This window comes from Numida meleagris, chromosome 1 (assembly GCF_002078875.1).
Source record: "Numida meleagris isolate 19003 breed g44 Domestic line chromosome 1, NumMel1.0, whole genome shotgun sequence".
In the NCBI taxonomy this organism is placed as follows: Eukaryota; Metazoa; Chordata; class Aves; order Galliformes; family Numididae; genus Numida; species Numida meleagris.
Window position 1 is genome coordinate 172,801,142 of NC_034409.1, and position 23,720 is coordinate 172,824,861.

Genomic DNA, 23,720 nt, shown 5'->3' on the forward strand with positions numbered 1-23,720 from the left:
GGTTGGATCAGCTGTTCTCCAGAGGCCCATTCCAACCTCAAGCAGTTTGCATTTCTATGAAACACTGGATTCACAGCTCTCATTCTCACATTCAGTCCATGGTGGAACTCAAACTCATCATTTATTTCTCCCGCTATGTTAAGAACATCAATATTTCAAGATTGTTTTTGGCTCCTGAACACAAATTATCAAAGAGAATTCCATGAAATAAATAGCTTAACACATGTTAACTTTTTGTGTTATAAGCACGTTAAAAGCAAAGTTAATAATGATTCCAAGTTGTTTTGGTTTTCTTTCTTTTCACAACACAGTTCTAGAACTTCATGTAACCAACTCTGCAGTCCCGTTTTAATTTGTCTGCTATAAAAGCAGTTCATGAATTACATTTCTCTTGCTTTTCTTTGACATTATAACACTTACAATCCTCTTGTTTTTCCTGAAAAACATTCCTACTGTTCAGGCTCATTACAGCCCAATTTTATCTTCAGGCTTCCAATAGTAACAGTCTTGTTGAGTCTTCTAAAACTAAACACGGAAAGCTGCGCATTTTGTTTTCAGAAGCTCTCTGGGTTTCTCTGCTTGAAAAAGGAAAACATTTGCATTTAGTTCTTGGAATAAATGGTCACTTTTGTCATGCTGCTGTCTGGGTTGCATATCATTAGTTACAACTCAAAAATTTGAAGGAGTGCTGGGGACTGGATAATCAGCAAATTACTACTTCACTGTCTTCAAAACCGTGAAGACTGGAATCAGAATTTTTGTGCTTGGTTATAACCTCCGAATTCTTGCAACAAACCTCAGAGCTAATGGCAACAGAAAAAGTGAAGTTTTAAGAGTTGCTACTGCATTTATCACATCAGATGAAAAAGTTTGCGTAACCAAGCAATGAATGAATCGGTGGCTCCCAGTCTTTAAGTACGACAGAAGCACCACAGCATAGATCCAAAGATCATCAGCTTTGTCTGATCTGTCCAGCCTCTACAGGGCCCAAGAAGATTTGAAGTATCACCAGTTTGAGGTTGGAGTTGATTGGGCTAGGTGATGAGACCTCTGGAGAACACGATGACAGCATAATTAGGAAGAGAATTTTGTGATATCATCAAGATTCCCAATTTCATGAGGACTCCACTGGAAAACCATTTTTCATTTGCAAAAAATAGAGATGAAAATTAATCTCAAGAGGAAGCACGTCAGGCCAGAAAATGAAAACCAAAAAACTGTTTAAACGCTCTTTCAGCACAACTGACCACAGAACATCACTCAGCTCATAAATGTGTGACACAGGTGCCTGAAGAATGCAGCACTCTTCTTTTTGCAGAGAGGAAGAAGGCACAAAAAGTTAGACAAGAATGCTTTTATTCTGCTTTCAGCTCGCACAGTTCTAAACAGTAAACATAATTAACAATACATCCATGGTGCCAGAGAACACAGCCCTGGTATCAGTAAAATGTCTACTGTTTAAGGCACTGATAGTGGGAAGAAAAAATAAAAAATACATAACACGGCTTTCTCCTACATCATCAGTACTTGAATCTATTATGAATATGTGCTTGCTATTCAAATGCTTAAAATTCCACAAGCTACATTCACAAACAAGTGTTTACACAACTTCAGTAATTGGAATCAGAGGCTCCCCTATTTAGACCTAAGAGCAAGTATTGCATTACTTTGGAATGGAATCAATTTCTAACCTACCCAAAACCAAAACAAAACCACAAATGACCTCAGCAGTATGGCTTTAAGACCCTGTATTTGGTTACAATATAGCAAGTGAAGTTAAATAACAGCATACAAGTGTCATATACTGCTACCTTAAAATTAACAGTTTTACAGTATAAAAATTAGTTTAAAACACACTGAAGCCAGTCTTTGTACAAACATTTCTACAAAACTGAATTACTCAACGAAAACAATGAAGAACAATTAAATATGAATCACTTTTTACATACTGTAAGCACAAAATTACTTATCTCGATGATATAAATTAGAAATACTACAAACTTTTTAAAGCTGGCATCCATATACTACTGAAATGCACACATCAGAAATACTGAAGTGTTAGTTCTGCAAAAATCCTTAAGTCCCATTTATACTTGCCAAATAGAGGCACCACGATTTGGGTTTCTAAACGAACTGCAGTGACCTCCCGTGGCCACTTCGGAAATCCCAGTTCCTAACCTTTCATTTAGAAGGCGACATTCCTCAGAAACGCTGATTAACTAACAGGTACAAGAGTAGCTCACACTCGGTCCACCAGGAACCTACAGTCTTTCTGTCTGAAACGAGCATCAAGGATCACAGCTTTCAAACAATCCAGCTCCTGGTCACAGAAATAAAGTCCCGTCTCCTCTCTCATTCACCAGAACCTGTTCAGAACAGTTCGGAGAACTGCTTTCTGAAGGTCCATCAGACACGATGTTCAACAGGTATTTGACAGAGGTTCAATATTAAGCTCCCAAATAAAGAACTGCAGCTTTTGCAAGAACAAAGAAAGGAAATGTAAGTGGATGTTGTATCATTCACAGACCAAAACAGAACACAAAGTTGTAGTACGTGTTCAAATGCGCGGCAAGTTCATCGATGTATAAAACTCTAAGATATTTCAAAAAGAAATCAAGCATAACAAAAGAATCCAAAAGCTGATTACAAGCCTTCTTTCACTGCTCTGGAGAAATGTAACAAACAGGAATGAAACGTTATCTGCCACAAACAGATGATCAGTATAAGAACAACACAAAAATCGCAGCAGTGACTGGCTCCCATCTGCAGTACATCAATCAATACTTTAATTCTTCTCCTGCTTATAAGTCCTCCCTGTTAAATTCGACTTTCTTTCCATTAAGCGCCTCTTCCGTGGTTGGTGCCAGCCATGTGAAGTACACCTTCACCGGATCAATATTCCAGTGTTTGTGAAATGACACTGGAACCTGGTGAGAAAGGTAGTCCTTCGGGTAGTCCATTGGCCGTGCCTAAGAAGGAAGAATAAACCAAAGCCACTCTTACTCAGCGAGGAAGAATTATTATATAATCAGAAAGTACCACCATTCAGTGGCCTCTGTATCACAACAAACACAAAAATGTACAGGATAATAACAAAGGTTATTTTATATCGTTCTGTCAAATTACAGGCCTTAGTTTAGATCTCATACGCTGCAGTCATCACGCTATGAAGCACACTGGTATTAATTGTGTCCTATTTCACAGGGTGAAATGGCCACCACCTATGAACACAAGCAGCTGGCAGTACTGTTCGTATCACAGCTGTTTAAATGGACTGTTTGCATTCAGTAACAAGAAAATAACTGTATGCAGTATTGCCTGCCTTCCTCCTCTTACTGAGAGATGCCAGCCCTGGCAGGGACACTGCAGGATCCCAGATACAGGTGCTGAAACGTGTGAAGTTTTAGGACAGGGAAAAAGATTACCAAATTGCAAGAAATGTTATGGTGTCAGAAAACTGCATTACTCTTTATTGGGTTATATCAGAAGAGACAGAATTACAACAAACTCACATGATGCAGCTCAATTTTAATGTGCCAAGCACGTTTCATTTTCTCTCACAATTTAATGGCATGTAAGTGCACCACTATATAAAATGCCCACTCTGCAGTGGTCTGTGGTAAAATAACTTTTTTTTTTTCCAATTGTAGATGCAGTATTCGTACAGAGAAGTGCAGGAAAGACGTGCAGACTTTATTCACAAAGCACTTTGTGTAAGTAAATAAGTTTCAAAATGTTGAAAGATGCATTCTCTTTTTTTCTAGATACGAAACAAAAGAAGAAAATTGGGTGATTAGGACACTGAAGCAATGATTTGATGCCTAAGCTCATAACTGATTGAATACTACACATTTCAGCCACTTACTGGCTGAATTAAAGAACTCTACATGCTGCGTTCTTCCAGCTCTTTCATGTACACTCCAGTCACAAAATCAGGCAAGAAAATTTTGACATTAAGAAATCTGAGGATGTGTTTTTGATGTTTAAACCACAAGCTGTTAATTAAAAAAAGAAATCCATTTGTACAGTCAAGAGGGAGCCCCAGAATAATTTTCTAGTTGTCACAAAAATCCAGTTCTGGTTTCCCTGCTTTAACAATATTTGTTGCAGAACAGTGGAAATCATAGAATAAGCACACTCAAAACTCAAACCTGGACTTCTTTTCTCAGGCTTAGTCTTTGTTTCAGGCACACTAAATTTGGGTTTGTTGTAAGTGATAGTAAAGATGAATTACAATGCAAGTGTAATTCTCTACAAACTGCTAGGGTTTCACTTTCAAAGTGATTCAGTATCAAATGCACATTATTAAGGATTACAAATCATGTACACGCTTTGTTTTGTTCTTCAAGTGCCACTCCTACAAATCTATGAGATGAATTCTATTTTTTCAAACTCTCGTTTGAAAAAACGAAAGCCCCATACATAAAAAACCCCAAACCTCTACAAGCAAATTATTTAATAATTCTGTTGATTAAAGTGCATTACTTGCTTGCTTTCATATTTATACTGAAAGAAGTGATGATAAAATAAAGGAGGAAAATAAATTAGTATGTTTTTTTTTTTTTTTACATGGCCAAGGAATTAAAGTTCTGAACGGAGTGTTCCAGTCTTCCCACTCCTCTAAATAGCAAATGGAATCAGAAAGAAAATGTCACTATGGGAAACACTGATAATGTAATTAGCTAACTTCCTCTCCCACCCCGGCAGCCGCTTTGAATTACTTGGTACTTTACTCACTTCCAAGCAGCCTATTATCTTAATCTCAGTTTATATTCCAATCTTCACAATTTTTAAGCAAGAGGAACATCTGAAAAACATCCAACACTACACTGACTTAGATGCTGATTTTTTAAAAAAAGTTTTACACCATTTGGAAAAATCACAAGTGCTTCTTCTCTCCACTACCATGGGAGGAAAGAAAAGTATTTATTTGCTCCATGATGCAGCACATCTCTCCGGGACTTAGCGCATTATGTTTTCCACTATGTTACAGTTACAATGTTAACTATTCTGGAAAGCACAAACAAGATTCAAATCTATTCCAATCCCATTCTCCCAGACTGGAGAATACACTTAACATGAAAATTGTGTTCTGTGACCTCTTTTTCCCTTGTGGTGGCATAGATCAATTTATCAGAAGATATCTGTACCATTCCTCAGAACGCGCCATAAAAGCAACAGCTGGAGGAGCACTTTTACACTATATTCACATACATTCAGTAATAAGAGGATTCAGAATAGTAAATGCTGAATCAACAGAAAAATCGGAGTAAGCAGAGAAAATAAATTCCCTGAAAAATTTCACAGTCAAGTCTCCATTTCCTGAAGGAAAAAAGAATATTTTTTGTTGTGTTTAGTTTTCTGAGTTGCTTTTTTTTCCAGTGAGGCGGTGAATGGCCCCTCCCTAGAAGCACTAAAGGCCAGGCTGGATGGGGCTGTGAGCAACCTGGTCTAGAGGGAGGTGTTCCTGCCTATAGCAGGGGGTTGGAACTAGATGATCATAAAAGTCCCTTCCAACCCAAACCATTCTGTGATCCTATAATTCTACGACATACCATAAGTATTCAAAGCATGTGGCTTCTCATACTATTTGTTTTTCAAAGGGCCCACCTCTGTTACAGAGTAAATGAAATATCCTATAAACTGCTATAAACTTACAAACATGTAACAATTCATGCTTTGACAATATACTTACATGGTTGGTCAAATAATCCAGAGAGCAGGGAGTTGCAGTAGCAGTATTTTGGTTATGACTACTACACATTGGTCCACTCTGTAATACTCATGAGTCTTATTTTACACGTATACTTAAAAGAACAAAACAGATTTTAAACACCAGTAGAAATAACTCTCTGACCTGATGGAAGAGCGGACTGTGTGTTATAGGGATTCCTAAGCCACTGAAACACATCCCAAGGACCATATCATCAGGCGCATCCATGCTGTAACACCGGCACTTACTAGCAAGCAGCCTCTGAACAGCTGTTCTGCTGAAAACCATCCTGAGGAGGAGGAAAAATAAAAAAAAAAAAACAAATGAAGAGCATTGTACAATAAGTACAAAAGAAACTAAATGACTTGAAATGATTAAATGTTGCTAAATGATATAGCGTTGCAAGACAACACATAGCCCTCCAATGCAACTTATCTGGAATTTGAAGATTTGAGAAGTCATTACTGACAAGTAAAGCAAGAGGCATTTTCTGAAAGATAATTACTTCATATAATGAAAACTAATTATACTGCTATTCCAACAATTACTTAGCAAGCCATCATTTTTTACCACTGATAATTCCTCCCACATTTCATCAGGATTTTAAAGGGATATTCTCCTCTATCTTATTCAAACATATTTTCTAGTTAGTTCTCATATAAACAACAGAAGGAGAACTCTAAACCTCAACTGCCATTCCCTGAATCCTTTGCTGTACTGAGTTCTCTCCATAAATGAAAAGTGTTCCTTGAAGTTATCTGAAAAGCTTCCTGTTTGCCCAACTTTCTTGCTCATCCAAGTAATAACAAGAGCCTGGAGTCTGTATATCACTGTCACTGAAATAAGCCTCCCATAGACCAGAAACATGATGATGTCTTAAATTCAACATCTGAGGGAATACACTTTGTACAGTATTCCACATCTGGTTTTTTTCTGCAGTTACATTATCCAGTTAGTCCAATACAGGGTACTCTTAACTATTTCAAACAGTCCAGAGATTCACACTTCAAATTTGCTATACAGCTTCATGAATTCACAACAAGCAGCAAGGTGTATTTCTCAGCTCAAGAATAAACCCTACTTAAGCAAGATTCTATGGAACTATGCAAAACAATTAGAGGAGATAATTAATTTTTATTTATTCAGTCATTCCTTTTTTAGTCATTACTTTCCACATAAAATGACACTAAGGACATCCAAAAGACACTACTTGCTTTAGACATACAAGATGCTTCTTAAGATGGTTCTCACTGTAATACGAGCCATACACCATACCATATACATGTTAATTTAAACCAAATTCTATTTACAATCACAGGCCCATACTTCTCATGCGTAAGCTTAACCCACAATGCTCTTTCTGTGAGAAACTGTTTATCCAGACAAGAATATAAAATTCCTTCCTCAGCTACCTCTTCATAAATGACTGTGTGAATTACAAAAATACAAAGAGAATCGTTAGCATTTTTATCCATGCTTGGACAAAGATAAAGAACAGAAAGGAGAATTTTCATTGCAGCAACCTGCATCACTAAATGTGCTTCTTTAGGTTCTCCTGCAAACTCCATCACAGTTCAGATCAGAAATACGCTGTTTTAAGGAAATATCCCAGCTGTCTCTGCTCACACTTTGAATCACGCTGAGAGATGGTCTGTGTGTGTGCAGAATGAATTCTATCAGATGAATCAATGCTGCACGATGTGCTTCAAGACAACATGTGGTGCTGATAACTGATAACAGGCACACAAGTTCACAGGAGCAATCAAGCCAAAACAAAATCCCTTAAACACGCATGGTCCTCAGCACCAACCACTTTGCTCTACAAATCTGTTCCTACTGGGCTGCACAACTTATTGAGACATTTGGGTCTTTGAGCATCACTGCTTTTTAATTGTACTAGGAAACATTACTGATTCTGCTGCAACTGATCTGTACTGTAATTCAAAACATCTGCATTCAAACCAGGAACTAATGTAGATCTCAGTAGGAGTTTAAACAAATTACCCTCCTCCTCCAGTGATATAACTATATCCTCCTGTTCCCAAGCCGTAACCATAACGCTCTCCAAGAAATACTGGTTCGTTCGGGTCATAGCAGCTGAGCAGTTTTCGGAGCCTGAAGATACTGAAAGAGGAAAATTCATATAAGAGAAAAAAAAATTAAACCATAAAGACATTTATTTCAAAACATACATTGCTAGCCTAAGTGGTATTCTAGTAAATAGTAAAAAACATGATAGGAGAAAATCCAAATATTCTACAGAAAGCAGAGAGATTAACTTTTCAACAGAAATTTCTGATGGACTGTTTACCATGAGATATGACTGTTTTATTTGCTCAGATGATGAATCAATTAGTTCAAAAATATTTTTCTCAATTGAGTCCCAGAGAGAAAAATACGTAATGTTTTTTTTTCCCAAAGCATGGAGAGAACTTTGCAAATAATCATTTCAGCCCAGGAACTGGAAGATAATAAAGTAAGATTTAATTATTGCAAACACTGCTTTATGTAGTTATAGCCTCGTCCAAATTCTCCTTCTTTTACAATTTAATGTGAAGTATTAGCTTGAACCATTTATTCTGATGTTCTTGACTATGTGATCCTCACTGTTGATCAATGTGCCTTGTTTTCCTTATACTGCAGTGTCAGTTTTCACGCGAACGGGATCTCATTTTCTAACCAAGTCAAGTCCCTGAATACAGTTCTGGGTGGCTCTGACAACTGACTATGTAACCTTTGGACTGTTTTACGCAAGGAACACAAGTTGAAAAGCGTACCACGAATTACTAAAACAACCAACTCATACATGCCTACGCTGAAAAATCGGAACGGGTGACCTTATCATACTGAGACTATAGGATTACATAGTAACACTATATGCACAGTTTTTATTAAATTACAAGTTTACACTTGTAATTTAATAAAATTAATAAAATTAATTACACTTTAAAATTAATACACTTTTTAATATCAATCAGGGAATGCTGAACAAGAAGTGACAGTTTTCTTCCTTGAAAGAATATAAAGCTAAATAAAACAAAAGAGCTATATAACTTAAATACAGGAGAAGAGATGAATATTGCTAAAATTCCTATCAACATCAACAGCAGTAATTCCTGAAATATTGCAACTTATACCTTATCAGCGTGTCATCGTCCACTATGACTAACCAAGGAGTTCTGGGAGAGCTGTGATTCAAATACCTTTCCAAAATGGCAAAAGTTTTCCCACAGTGACCTAAAGGGAAAGGAATAACAGAACATATACATTTAAATATCATGACATTTTGCAAAAAACAATCATTATTGACTTAAAGAGTGCTCACTGCACTATGCAAAACATTTTGGAAATGACTAGCAAAATATTTGAGATATAAGTTTAAATTATCTCCTTCATTATACTGAATGGTGTTTGTACAAATAGACACTGCTTTCTATGCAAGAACATACTTTTGAAGCATGCTTTAGCATGGAAAATCTTTGAATTATGAAAGCCTGGAAAACAAGCTATATTCTAGTAATCCTATTAACCTGTTGGACAACTCAGGGCAAACTGCTACTCCTAATTTCTGAAACCAAAAAATGAAGAGATGATGATAGACATATCTTCTGTAAAGTATTTTCAGATATTTTCAGAGTACTTCATAATGCATCAAGTCCAATGCTTGCATGCCAATATTTAAGTCTACATTGATCTACTGTACTCACAAACAGCAGCTGAGGTTCTGAAAACTTCCTCCAAAGTGAGATCTTATCACTCAGCGTAAGATTATGGTGAAATTGAAAGGTAAAACACCCTCTAGTAGAATTTAAAAGGTGCTATGTCCTTCTTTATAATGAGCAGCACAATAAAAATAAGAAGCTTCAGACTTATATAGAATTTTTTTTACATCTCAGAATAATCCAACTGTAAACAGTCTTTAAGCATCTAGATTACTGATGAGTATTGCATATTGCTATCAACAGTATGGTTACTAAACAAGCATTAAGAAATAAGGATGGAATATTGTAATTGAAACTACTTACAGTTAAAATATTTTGAAAAAAAGATACTAACTCACTGCTTAAGAGATAACAAAATCCTGGCTTTGCTGACTTTGTGAAAACACAAACTTAATGCAGACTGATACACAAGTATTTACAAAATTAAATCCAAGATCTCTATATTACATTCCATGAAAGATGTACAAAAACAATAATGGAGCAAATTCAGGATAGTTTACTTAGCTCAGAAGGCCAGTATACCAAAGGTCCTATAGTTTCCCACGGCAATGCTTAAAGGTCATACAACATGCCTTTCTGTAGCAACAGAACAAAAAACCCTAAAAACTGAAGCCATCGTATACACAGGCTTTTTTTTTCCTATTCAAAAACAAAGTAAATGAGCACTCTAAATTCACATTTGTCATAAAAAAATCTTCCAATGTTGACATTTAGTTTTTGTGCCTAAATAGAGGCACACTAGACACAAGAATACCATGTCTGAATATCATATAGAAAGCAGTTCATGTTCAGTAACCATTTGATGCTGCCTGAGGCCTTCTGTCACAAATCCATGACACACCACTGCAATTAATCTTACTCAAGAGTAGGCCCAGCATAAAAACATCAATTTTTGTCTCCTTTAGTAAAACTGAATACCCTTTTTTCATATTTACAAGTATTTAGTTTTCTACTAAAAAAATATAATAATCCACATGCACTGGTGACCTGTACTCTCCAACCTTTTCCTGTGTGAAGAAAGTATTCTTCCAGATGCAGGAATCTGTTGCTGAAATAAATATGTGTGAAATACGCGTACTGTCCTGAAAACATACTATCTTTACACAGTTATTTGTGAAAAACTGCCAACAAGAATCAACAACTTACCTCTTTCAGTATTAGGTACACCTAAATCTATAGTAGGAATGGAAATGTCTCTGTAATCACTGTAGTATTCAATAAGTGCTGCTTCTCTTTCCCAAGTCTGCTTTACAACTGGTACTGCAAAACAGTTGTTGACAGTGAAACATAAGTAACTACCAAACTAAAATGTATATGTCCCTGTTAACTGACAGATTCCATCACCTTGCAATGAAAATGATGTTTCAAGTACAGAGTGATGGTTGTAAACATTCGCTCTTTTTTCTTTCCTACAATATTTAAAGAAATAAATTTACATTTTCATGAAAGCCAGCCAGAACAGTTTTATTTATACCATAACAAATTTTCTTTAAAATATGTCTATAGTTTCATTCACATGACACTGGGGACTGTGATGTTTACATTTGTATTCCAAAGTATGAAATTCATTTATTCTTACCCTTGCTAAGTTGGACTTGGATCACACATCAGCAAGAACATTATTAGAGATCAATCACTCTTCCAGTATTGGAACTGTCGCATTTTAGAAACAACACATCCAACCGCACAGCATATAAAATATTCTGAATCATAAACAGACCAAACGCATCTTCTGAAATGCTACACTCGTGCTATATACATGGTATCAGACAGCAATGCGATGTTAATGCTTAAAAGCACCTGTCTCTGGAGACACACTCACAGAAGAACATTTCTGAATATCACACAGTCAGCTTTCAGCCCTCGGAGAGTCTATTCAAAGGAGAACTGCTTAACACTTGTCTGTAAGAGCAATCCCTTTCTTATTTGTTTGCCATTTGACATGAATATCATAAACATTCACAGCAGATTACACAAAATTCTAGTGATTATGCCACAAATGTTTCAACAATGTTTCCAACAAATGTTTCAGCTCCCAAACAGTCTGACAGTTGGACTAGATGAACTTCGTCAGTCCCTTCTAACTGGAACTATTTTTCTATTTTCTGAAGTTAAGAAATTACGAGTAATTAAAAAAAAAAACAAAAAACAAAAAAAAACCCACCACCAAGCAGAATGGTAGGCACACCTGCAGGATGTTTGGAACAGAATGATCAGATTAAAATCAATGATCTTTTTTCCATTTTAAAAATCAAGGGGTTAGGACTACAATGAGCAGCTACTCTAAAACAAAATGCATTTTGTTCTCCTTGTTCATTTTGCCCTGTGATCTTTGACACCACCCACCAAGTCACATTAGCAGTAGCTGGTTATTTAAATGGTCACTAAAGCCCCAAATCTTATGCATTTTACAGATGTAAAATTTAAGTTATTCACCGCACTAGAAAAATTCTTTCCTACTAGGAGGAGATATTTACATCATTTCCCTTGGCTGCTATTTAACTCTGATGCTTGTGAGTAACTGATTTTTGCCCCTTGCTGGAACTATTTTTCACCGAAATGCTTGCTGCCTACCTAGTTGCTTACTTCCCTCTAATCTCATCACATAAGGATTAGTTGTAGGATTATTCTTGATTGATCAACAGTCAGTTGGATAAAATTAAAATGAATTAAAGGTTGTCTGCTAGGATAGAGTAGTAAGAACACAACCCACTAGCAAAAAAAATTGTAAATTTGGAAGAAAAATGCAATTCCACTTCTGTAGCAATGTGCAATAGACAACACTGCTTTAAAAGTTTTAGACAGGTAAAACTGCAAACAATTTTTAATTAAAAATCCATAGGGAATTATGTACAAGAACTATGTTCAGACTACGTTACAGGGGAGTTCTGAAGGGCAAAGTCAGGAATTTCACAATACTTTATAGCTCCTGTGTACTCAAGTAGTAGTATTAGATCATGTAATACTGCATAATCATGCATTAAGTGGCAGAGAATACCATGTAAACTCTTTTTTTCCAATTAGAATAAAAAAACTAGTAGGCAAGAAATGATTTTCTGATTTTGTGAAAATGTTCAATTTCAAAAATATTGTTTCTCAGAAGAACAAAACCAGAAAGCTTCCAGAAACCAAGCCAAGAAGTGTCATAGAAATACATAATGATTTCAACCTTCACCCAGTAGCAGACAGACCTGCAAAGGCTTTTTCACTCTTCTCCAACCAAGGACCTAAACCTCAGTAGGGTGCTTTAATACAAAGAACTATTTATTACTAGAGATTGAGCCTCTCAGCTTCCTTGGCAGAATCCCCCTTTCTTTGCATAAATGAGAAAAAGAGTTCACCGAAGCAGAGAACTGAGTCTCAGCACAGTTAAACGGCCTAACAGGGGAGCTAATAGCTAAGGCATGGTTCTCTTTTCCTTGCTTGTTTTGACAGAAATGTCACCATCCAGTCTAATGTCTATTGTAAACTGAATCCCGCAATCATTTCCAATTTCTAACAACTCATGTTTTCTAAAGAAAGAACAGAAATTTGACAATTTCTGGCCAACTACTGATGCAAATAGTTATTATGAAGTAATACTAGTGATCACAAGGAAGACTTAATTCCACGGTACAGAGATACTAACAGAAGGTCAGCTTTAAGCTCTTAACTTTGTTTTAGTGTGCCACTTTTCAAACTCTGTTCACAGTCTTGAAATCTTCCTGTATTACCAAACACACTATGTGCTGGGAGAGCTCTATCTGATGTCAATTCTTGAACTGCTTTTGCACATCAAATACCAAGCCTTACTGTTGCACTAATGTAGATTTTGGCATACAATAAAAAATGACTTACCAGGTAAAAGGAGCTCTCTGAAGCTGACATCCACTAATCTTTCAAAATCTTGAGTAAGATTATCCTCTATTGCATAACACTGGAAACTGTGAGGAAAGTTCAAGAATTTTCCTCAGTCTTCAACAGCTGCTTCTTGAAAGATTATTATGCTATCTTTTTGAAGCTTTTTTGTTCCTTTTTGACTTTCTAGCTTTTGTTTTAATTTTAATGCAATAAATTAAACATGGATCCAGAAAGGAGAACTCTTCAGTGAACTCCAATTACAGGACAGTCAATTTTGTTTTGTCAAAAGCTACTTGCTGAAGATCTCCAAATGACTAGTACGAAATAGTGGAATAGGGCCTCCATCAAGTGCAGTAACAACATCAAGAAAAGAATTACATAAATCTTATCCTGAAGGAAAAAACAACACTTGGCAAATAGTCTAAATGTTAAAGTGACAGAATCTACCATTTTGGATGCATTAGCAAACAGGGACTTAGTTATGAAAGGAGCTTTTATCTCCTTCCTATCCTCTGACAGTAGATGTGGCAACCTTCTCCACATGCCCCTCTCCAAAAAATGGTACCAGTATTAACCTTTTTTTTTTTTTTAATAATAATAATCACTTTAAATCAAACTTATGAACTAAGTATGCCAACACTATTACATACCTGTAGCATTCAAGGACACACAAAATTCCAATATGTCAACGGAAATAAAGCTATTCCCAGTTACTTTATTAACTAAATGTCTAAAACTAAACTAGAATGGACTATCAGGTAGCACCAAGTAGGTAGAATGTCTATTGTCAAACTGGAAGGAAAAATCCCAAGTCCACAAACTGTTATATACACTGGAGCTGAGCCTTATTATATATTACTTGAAGGTTTGTGTCTCTGTGTCTTTATTTTCCTTGTCTCTCAGAAAGAAGGTAAAACCCACTGAGTTCATTTGGTTGAGCTTTGCTAGTTTGGTTGGTTGTTTCTTTGGTTACTGTTTTTACCATGGATGTCACGGTCATATTATCATGTTGACATCATTATTTGTAGAACACCACATTTCCAAATTAAACCCTACAGCATTGAACACTTGACAGACCACTAATCCAGACTTTGACAAAGTACTATGTTGATCAAATTTTTACAAGAAAGAAAATATCCTATTTCAAGCACTATAAAAAACCTGCGCTCATCCAATTGCTTAGGGTGATTAAAGCAATATAAGAGCATAAGCTATCTTTTATTGGGGTGGAGGGCAAGAAACAATGTAGTACAAGAGAACAGAGATTTTAGCTTGCTCAAATTTCTGTAACAGTCACATGGGCACTGCTAATACTAGGAACAGAACTAAACCAACTACCTGGGGGAACTCACTGAAGTGTATTAAGAGTAGCAATATTAATATCACTATAGCTCTAATTTCTATCATATAAGCTAACTTTATGCATATTTTCAATTCAGATACTCCATTTTAATATTGTCAACCAATCACTAATGACGAAACACCAAATTACTGTAACTTTGCCTCAAACATTCTGCAGCCCTCCTGAAGAACTCTGACGCTTTCGTGCTTCCCAGTGGATTTTGCAAATACTTAGTCCCAAGAGCTACACAGACAGCATGTATCAGCTTGTTTTCTAAATATTAATTTCAAAAACTATACTGTACAGAACTACTAACTTTTCTAACCAACAACTTACTTCTGTCTCCATGAAATTTCCGACATGTTTTTACAGCAACAAAGACATCTTCCTTTTTTACTGGCTCTCCCTATTTGGACAGAACAGAAATGAAATTGCAGGCTCTGACTTTAACATTTTATAGGATATGTATGTCCATACATATAATAGAACAGAAGATACCTTTTCATTGTATAGCAAATCAAGTAGAATAGTATATTAGTAATATAGTTGAAACTAAATTTTTGTCTCTTGGCAAAAATTGGTTTAAAATCCCTAAAATAACATTAACTTTTTCCATTGATAAAATATTCTAACATGAACTATAACACCTATCGTTAGGAAAAGAAAATGAACATACTGCATTAAGAATAATTCATCTGAAAAAAAACCCCTTTCCTTAACTTCTTTGAAATTACAGTAATCACTATGAGAAACATTAAATGATGACACTCATAAAAAGAAGCTTTAAGACTACACACTAGAAATCTGAATTTCCTCAACTCTAAAATAAAGTTGTTTAATTACCCTATTGGTTTCCCTTTTGGAAACCAGATAACCTTGAACTTTGCTCTCCTAGAATCATCGAACACTTATTGGCTTCTGGTGAAAGTTAATCCATAATATCATAAGCGTATTCTCCTAGAGGTGGAAGCAATAGATTGCACATGAACGTACCAAACACTGTATTACATTTTATCTTTAGCCTAAACAAGATTAAATTTCCCATCTGTGGAAAAAGAAAATCTGTATTTCAGTATCTCACAGAAATATACAGAGAATTATGTTAGAGATCATAAGGTGCTCAACCACTGTGGTAAAAAGACCAATTAAAGTGTATATGATATTTGTTTGCCAGGAAATATCCTGTGCTATAGAACGCTGAAAATAACTATCAATACCACAACAAACTTTTTTTAATTTATTGAAAAATGTTTTCTTAAGGCTTCAGATATTTTAAAGCCAAATATTACTCATTTTAGTAAGAACTGTGCCTTTACTAAGCAAGTGGTATTAAAAATTAGGTACTTACACAAAGTGGAAGAAAACTACTGAATGTTGTCGCACAATGATCAACCCTATCTGAGTTCACATCGTCGGTGCAGAATTCAGGCACCGGAGTAAGATGTGGTCCATCTCCTTTCTGCCAAATATACAGGGCAATCTAACAAAATAGAAGACATTTACATCAGTAATGAAAACCGGATTAACATCCTCAAGGCTTACAAAGAAATCATTCTTCAGGATAAATCTAAAAGAGAAAATGGAAACTATCAGATGACACAGATGATTTGTGCCCTAGTTGGTTTAACAGCTGGATACTTTACCTTTTGCTCACATTTCTAGAGCTAACATCTATTTTTTTTTTTTTTTTTTGCTATAACAAATTCTATAGATACTGAAGTTTTGAAGGATTAAATTAGTTTCATATATTCAAGCGTGTCAAAACAACCAATCTGAAGTGGAATTAATATTTGCACCTTCCTTTAAACTAAACAAAAATTGTACCTTATTGCTCTTTTGAAATTATTTTCATGATTTGGAATAGGTAGGGCTAGTTCCTCCTATGCAGCAGTTTTCAGCTTTTCAAAGTAGTTGCATTCTCTGCTGACAATCTAAAATGCTTGAAATCAGCAATGAAACTCTGAGAAAACGTAAAATACACTGAAAGATAATGTAACAGGTATTCTAAACTACAGTAGATTCTTGTCCATTTTAAATTCAACAACAACAAAAAAAAAAACAGCAAAAATGTTCAGAGAAAGGAGAAGCAAATCAGTGATGTATGAAGAAGGCAAAGGAACTCTTTGTGTTTACATTCATTTAATTAGTAATAAAATTAATAATATTTCAGTCTGTATTTCATGAAACACCAAGAACACATAGACTCGCTCAACATTTCTATTGCAAATCTTTCATACTGCTTACAGCAGATTAAATATTCACAAAGAATAGTTATACACTGGGCGTTCTTCAGACCTGTTAAAATATTAACTTCATTTCATACAAATTCAAAAATCTGTTAGAGTAAAAAGAAGTTTCTAAAAGGCAGAAAAGAGTATCTCATTAAGTACAGGTATTCAAATCTTCCAACCTGCACAGACATACACTCGCATCTCTGAATGCTTAGTCTCCTTCAAAAATAGGTCAAAGATGTGAAAACATCTTCCATTTTGTATGAGAGCTGTGTGAGCTCACAATGCAGGAGCTCTGGCCCCCCCGTTTGCTTAACTCCTTCCAAAGTTACAGCTTTTACTTTTCAAAAGGGACTCTATGCCAACAAATCATAAATATTCAGAGAAAGACTCTCCATGCTACCTCATGAAACTGAGTTACTGTGCAAGAATTAAGATTCATGGAATTAACAGTGTAGCGAAAAGGAGCTTGACTCTACCCCACAGGTGGAATGGGTCCCCTCCAAGACAGGAAAAATCAATCTTGGCTTCTACTTTCTGTTTGCAATGTTTTTTACAAATATTCCCAACGATTCCTGCATGAAAAACAAGTATGTGTTTCACTGGAATATGAGACCAGACCCAGCACACAGGAAAGGCAATGAAAATGAGTCTCATTTTCACTGTTTTATGGGAAGTAAAAATTGTTGATTTTAAATATCCTCATGCAACGTAGGGGCTAGAATGCAAATCCTCATTTCAGTCATTAAGCTGTTATCAAGAGGGCAAAGTATTTCCTCCTGCCCAGTGTTTGGGAAGAACATGGTGCAAACCAAGAGCATTATGTATGGTCTGGACATGCCCAAATCATGCCCATGTCATCAAACCAGTCACAGACTTCTGATCTCAGTCTGACCAACAGTCAGAATTACAGGATGGCTGGGCTGGGAGGGACTTCTGGAGGCCTCCTGGCCCAATCCTGCTCAAGCAGGGACAACCAGACCAGGGTGCCCAAGGGGCTTTAGAAAATCTCTAAGGAGGAAACTCCTCCAACCTGTACCTGTGCTCTGCCACTCACACAGCACACAAGTGTCTCCTAGCGTTCAGAGGGAACCTCCTGCATGCCAGTTTGTGCCTAGTGCCTCTAGTCCTGGCACTAAGCCAGACTGACACTGAAAAGAGCCTTGCTCCGGCCTCTTAGCACCATCCCTTCAGATATTTATGGACGTGGAGGAGATCCCTCTGAGCCTCCTGTTCTCCAGGGTGAGCAGTCCCAGCTCTCAGACTTTCCCCACAGAAGAGGAGCTCTAGTACTTTCATCATCTTGGTGGTCTTATACTGGACCCTTTCCAGCATGTCCAGGTCTCACTTGTAGTGGGGGCCCCAGAACTGGATGTGGTGCTCCAAATGCAGCCTCATCAGCACTAAGTAGAATGGAAGGACCATCTCCATTGATCTGCTGGCAATGCTTTGCCTAATGCAGTCAAAAATACCGTTAGCTTTCTTAGCAGCAAGGACACATTGCTGACTCATGTTCAACAAACTCAATATCCTCAAAATACCCTAAAACCTACACACAGCCATTTTGGGAACTTAGTGGGAATAAAACAAAACTGGCAGATTGTTACAAGCACAGCTAGGACCAGAGGCAGGCTTGAGAACAGAATCATATTCTTGAGGCTTAAGCTTCTAGATTTAACAGGTTTTGGATAGCAAGCAATTAGGGTACCGGAACATACTAGAGCGATTAACTGATGAATTTTTTTTTAAAGTTGCTGCTTGTAATTGTCATAATACAAATGCACTCAGATCATCACAAGTGCAAATTAATTGTCTTTAGCTTACAGTCTTACAATTTAAACTACTGTATTTTTCCTTGTAATTGAAGGGATGCAGATGAAGGGGATCTGTGAATGCAAACACTAACTACCAGTGCTCAGGTGGCAGTGACTCATTAAGCCACTGTAGGTCAGTGGCAGTTCTGTAGTTTGTGAATTCTTATTTCTCTAAGCCTCACCATCGTTAAGTGGTCTGTTTCTTTGCTGTTTTAGCAATGCTTTGGAAACACATAAGATTTTAGCATTAAAGGTAAGTTCAGCAGAGTACTAAAGGGAAGGGCCCCTCTGTATGGAAGCATGAGTAGCAGTTCAGCCATTAATGGTGTTTGGTGTAGAGGAGGTACATGGAAATAACACATAACCCATATATAACGCATTTTCCACACTTGTGGAAAAGAGCAGGCAAGAAACATACACATCTCCAAAGTTATCTTTCTGCCTTGCCACTACAGTCATGTTGTAAGATATAAACAGTTCTTGACCCCATCTTGTGGCTGGAAGACTACAACGGGAGATGGGATTTAGAAACAGCTTCCAGTAATTGAATTGATCCAAACCTAGGCTATTCAGAATGAACGTTTATCACATGAACCAACAAAAAAGCAATGCTTCTGCTGCACAAAGAACATTTAATATTTGTAAACTAATATTAATTATTTAAGAAAGTCTATTACGTGCTGAGATTTCCCATTGAATAATGAATTCTTGAATAAAAATCCTTAGACTAGTGTAAAACTATCATATTTCAGAAGTGAGAATAGATTGTCCTTTTGGTTATTGAACAGGATAACAGACTGCTCCTAAAACAATGGAAACATATACAATAAAAAGATGAAAGACAGTCTTAGCTCTAGATTAAATCTAATGTTACACGTAACAAAAAAAATCTATAATTCACTTCCAGTTTTGAGTATCAGGACGTGTACCATATCATGCAATTACAAAATGTCTAATAAGAAATCTACAAATGAACAACGGCATGACTATATTTGCAAGATGGAAAGGGATATAAATGTTATGGATATAAGAAATAAGGACTTAGGAAAGTGGTAGGGTGATGATGCACAGCACAGTAAAACACCACGGACTAAAGGAGCTCGTTATCAGGACTTGTCAAACTAAAATAGGTCCTAAAACATTTATAATCCTTCATAAATTTAAACAGTACACACAATCACTAAAGACCGCAGATTACACCCTTTGATTTGTTGTCAATCTTGATTCACACAAGAAGGCTGTAGCAAGATAAAAATGATTTAAGATGGAGAAGATGGTGATTTATAAAATAAATGACTGGGAACTGAACTGTCTCCGGGGAGCTGTGAGACTGTGCAGAAAGAATAACTACAGAGCTGAAGTAGGTTATCAATGGCAATAAATTTGAAATGAAACATATGCAAAGAACTGCTAACAGAATAAGAAGGGGATGAAGATAATTTTTCAAGACAAGTGATCAATTGTTTCTCATGAATCAGTGTGTGGCACACAAAAGAAAAGTCTGCTAATGACCTTCTTGATGACACTATGTTTAAAGTCTTTGTGAGTGCTGAGGTATACTAAAATATTAGGAATATCCAAATGACTTTGAGGTAAATTACAAAAAACAAGATTAACGAGGCTTACCAGCATCTGAGATATTATTCGTGCCAGTGATCTACAGATTAGAAGCCACTATCCCTCTCTATAGAACAAATCTTTGAAGATACCTCACTGTATGCAACCATACATGTTATAAACACAGTTTTATTCACGAATTCTTCTATGCTTGAAACATCATTTTAAAGTGTTATGTTATTATATTCTTAAAGCAAGGGAAAGAAATTAAACACGCTACTGCATTCAAAATTTTTAGCAATCTCTTAATTTCATTATAAATTCATCAGTATTTAAATATATAGATTTGATAGCTTTTTTTTTTACTTATGTCACAAGTGCAGCACACAGCTTACCTCATGTTTTAAATCTATTGTAAAGTCTGACTTGAGTGGTTCACTTTTCAACTTAGTTGCAAGCCTGTACAATTAAAGATGAAGACATTTACTCTCTTCTGAAAGCATATTAAAAAATAATCAATCATTACTGTATGCAGCAAAGTGTGGCCAGCATTTTTGACCATCTATTTACAACAAAAGATATATTCTGCACATACTGCCTCAAAAAACAACTTGTATTTCTTTTTCCTAACTTTTTTTCTTTATTTGCACACGGAGCGATGATGTTAATATCAGTTTCAGCACATACATTCGGACATATTTTTCCTGCCTAAGAAGGTTTTATCTGCAGAAGATGAGAATAGCCGGCCGTAACGTTTTAAAAGCAGCACTGTGTTTGAAGCTACATACTGATCAGCGTCTCAAACTGCAGACAACATTCTCTTTCTGTATGTTCCAAATCACAATATTTAGGCACCTTCAATTAACCAAAAAATCAATCCTTGATAAAGCAAGATGTGTTCAACTTCTGAAATCTATGAAAAATTTCATTCAAATACAAAGCATCTAACTGGTAATAAACATCTACATTCTCTCTATAGAATGAGAGAAACATGTCTAGATGGCAATGAAGTCACTCCAAGATCCAGGAATAAAACTGCTCTCTGTAATTTTTAAAATTAGAGAGATGGCTCTGAAAACTAGCTGACATTACATTTTCTTTTATATAGGCAGAAGTAAGCAAAATAAATCACATGCACAAGTACAACAATGATGCAGAATTCTATTTCTGCACGTGTCTATTTACAAATTCTTGATTGTTTATTTATAATAACTATACATGAGTGGATAGAATAAGGAGGAAATGGAACTCGGGCAAAGGAGTGCTTCCAGACTAAGTTTATCGCAGGAGCTCAACACTGTGCAGGCATACCCAGAGCTAACTGGGCATCACTGTGCCTAGTTGGATGCCTTGCTACGTAGCTTAGATCCTCAAACAACAGCAGACTTGCACATATTGACATAGATGTTAACAATACAGGTAGCAGTAGCAAGAGCTTAGTGCAGGCAATAAAACCAATACATGAAGCCAAATAAATGTCTAAATGGCCAGACTGTACTGACTGACTACTTCCCAAGCTGACTGCTCTAGCTAAGCTGCAATCAGTATCAAAGACAGCTCAAAATTAAAATCTGAATTTAACTTTGCATATTTACTTTCCTGTGCACTGCAGGCATACATACATCTTTTATATAGAAGTATTAAGAAAGAATTATGTATTAAATCATTTCTCATTAAAATAATAATGACTAGCATCTAGAAAAACTGTACAAATTCTAAACTCCATTTCTATAAATAAACAATTCAGAAGCAATTAAAAATTCAATTCTTACTTGTTAACAAGTGGAATACTAAGTGCCCAACCAGCAGCAAAGTCTGGAAATTTAAAGACTGTAGGATTTTCAGCAAAGGCATAGTGGTGAATTATTGTAGATTCTTCATCATATAATGCTTTACCTAAAAACCACTCCTGTAAAGGAATATAGGAAACAATTTAGTTCATCTACAGCATCCTTTTAGTTTAGATGATGACTGCACTCATTCTGAATAAAGCAAACCTGAAAACAGAAACAAGGGGTGCATACTGTTCACAATAATACGAACAAAAATTGTACTTGATAAGAAATGAAACTAAAGATGGTTCTCTAAGTTCAGGAGCACACTTTTTTCAAACTCTGGATTCCACCTGCTCAAACCAGAATCGTGGAATGGTTGAGGTTGAAAGGGACCTCTAGAGGTCACCATGTCCAGCCTTCCTGCTCAGGCTGGGTCAGTCAGAGCAAGCTGCCTCTCTGGGCAATCTGTTCCAGTCTTTGACCACACAAACTGACTACTGATTAGACAGGACAGTCACAAGCACTGCGCTGCTTTCAGAAACTTTCTATATATTCATTTTTAATTTCCTTCTGTCCAGATGCTCCTCTACTAGGGAACCTATTAAGCAAGGACATTTAAATACCCTGATCTTTGAAATAGTTAAGAGAAGATGTTCTCTAGTATGCATTCGTAAAGTAAAAAAAAGAACCAACAAAAAAGCACCAAGTATTATTTTTATTAGAATTTTTACTATGTGTTTAAGAATTTACCACTGATTCTGCTGTATCTGAAAATATTTAAGAAGCTTAAATACTATTTCTTTAACATTAGTATCAGTTCTCCTAATATTTCTGTTTGGAATGGATATAGAATATAGCTCTGTATTTTTTCAAAATAAGGACTGTAATGAGCATAAATACATGTATTAAAAATTGCTTTTCATGCCTACACGTACAACTGATGAAACCTAATTCTCTATCACCCTAATGGTTATATTAAATTGTTCAAGTGTGGAAATCTTCACAAAAGATTCTTTCTCCACACTCTCCACCATATTTAATATTTCCCCTTCTTTAAACAAGCAGCTGTCAGCAACAACAAAAAATATCTAACTGGCATTAGCACAGTTCACATGCTTAATGTAGGGCAAATAAATAGTTTACACAAAATTGAGACTAAAGGGAAACTATTCAAGCAAAGGTACAGTCCAAACAGTCATCCTTCCCAAAAACGTCTAACACCTAGGGATCTCCCTTCTCAGCAGCTACCCTCCTACCTCCAAACAAATACCTGCTATTTAGATTGTGCTACTCTTTATAACTCCCCAGAGTCAATGAGGAAGAACGAGTGAGATTTAACCAAGGTGGAGTGAGCTGGCAAAAAAGACAAGTGAAGCCTGCATATATCAGCACATTCCTCCAGCCAAAATCAACTGGCAGGACTATGTAGGCATGGCTGTCTTACAGGACATTCTGGCAACCACCTGGCTGTCTAGAAAGCAATACAAAGACAGGAGCTACTGGGGATACTTGTCTTGCCACATGCACTGAGCCAAAGCTATGGGATGCTCCCTCCTTCAAGAACCCCATCTCTGCAAGGACCTTGGCTCTCCAAGGGACTGATGCAAGCGTTTGTGTATGTACGCATGTGTGTGTGAGGTGTTCAGTGCTTTCCCCCTGAATTCTGCACATTTCCCTTCTCTACTTTGATCAGCTACTCTCAATAAAACTAAACTGAATATAGCTT

General features: G+C 36.2%; 1 protein-coding gene across 1 annotated transcript in view; it reads right to left on the reverse strand.

Annotated features, from left to right (window-relative positions):
• Positions 1,340–23,720, reverse strand: part of B3GLCT (beta 3-glucosyltransferase) — a 46,334-nt gene continuing 23,953 nt past the window's right edge. The window contains exons 7-15 of the mRNA XM_021378321.1: positions 21,992–22,128; positions 20,615–20,678; positions 15,966–16,097; positions 14,954–15,023; positions 10,582–10,695; positions 8,851–8,950; positions 7,718–7,837; positions 5,858–6,002; positions 1,340–2,969 (exon numbers count right to left, since the gene is read on the reverse strand). Of these exons, the coding sequence (XP_021233996.1) occupies positions 2,802–2,969; positions 5,858–6,002; positions 7,718–7,837; positions 8,851–8,950; positions 10,582–10,695; positions 14,954–15,023; positions 15,966–16,097; positions 20,615–20,678; positions 21,992–22,128 (1,050 nt within the window). The 3' untranslated portion in view covers positions 1,340–2,801. The remainder of the gene's footprint in view (positions 2,970–5,857; positions 6,003–7,717; positions 7,838–8,850; positions 8,951–10,581; positions 10,696–14,953; positions 15,024–15,965; positions 16,098–20,614; positions 20,679–21,991; positions 22,129–23,720) is intronic.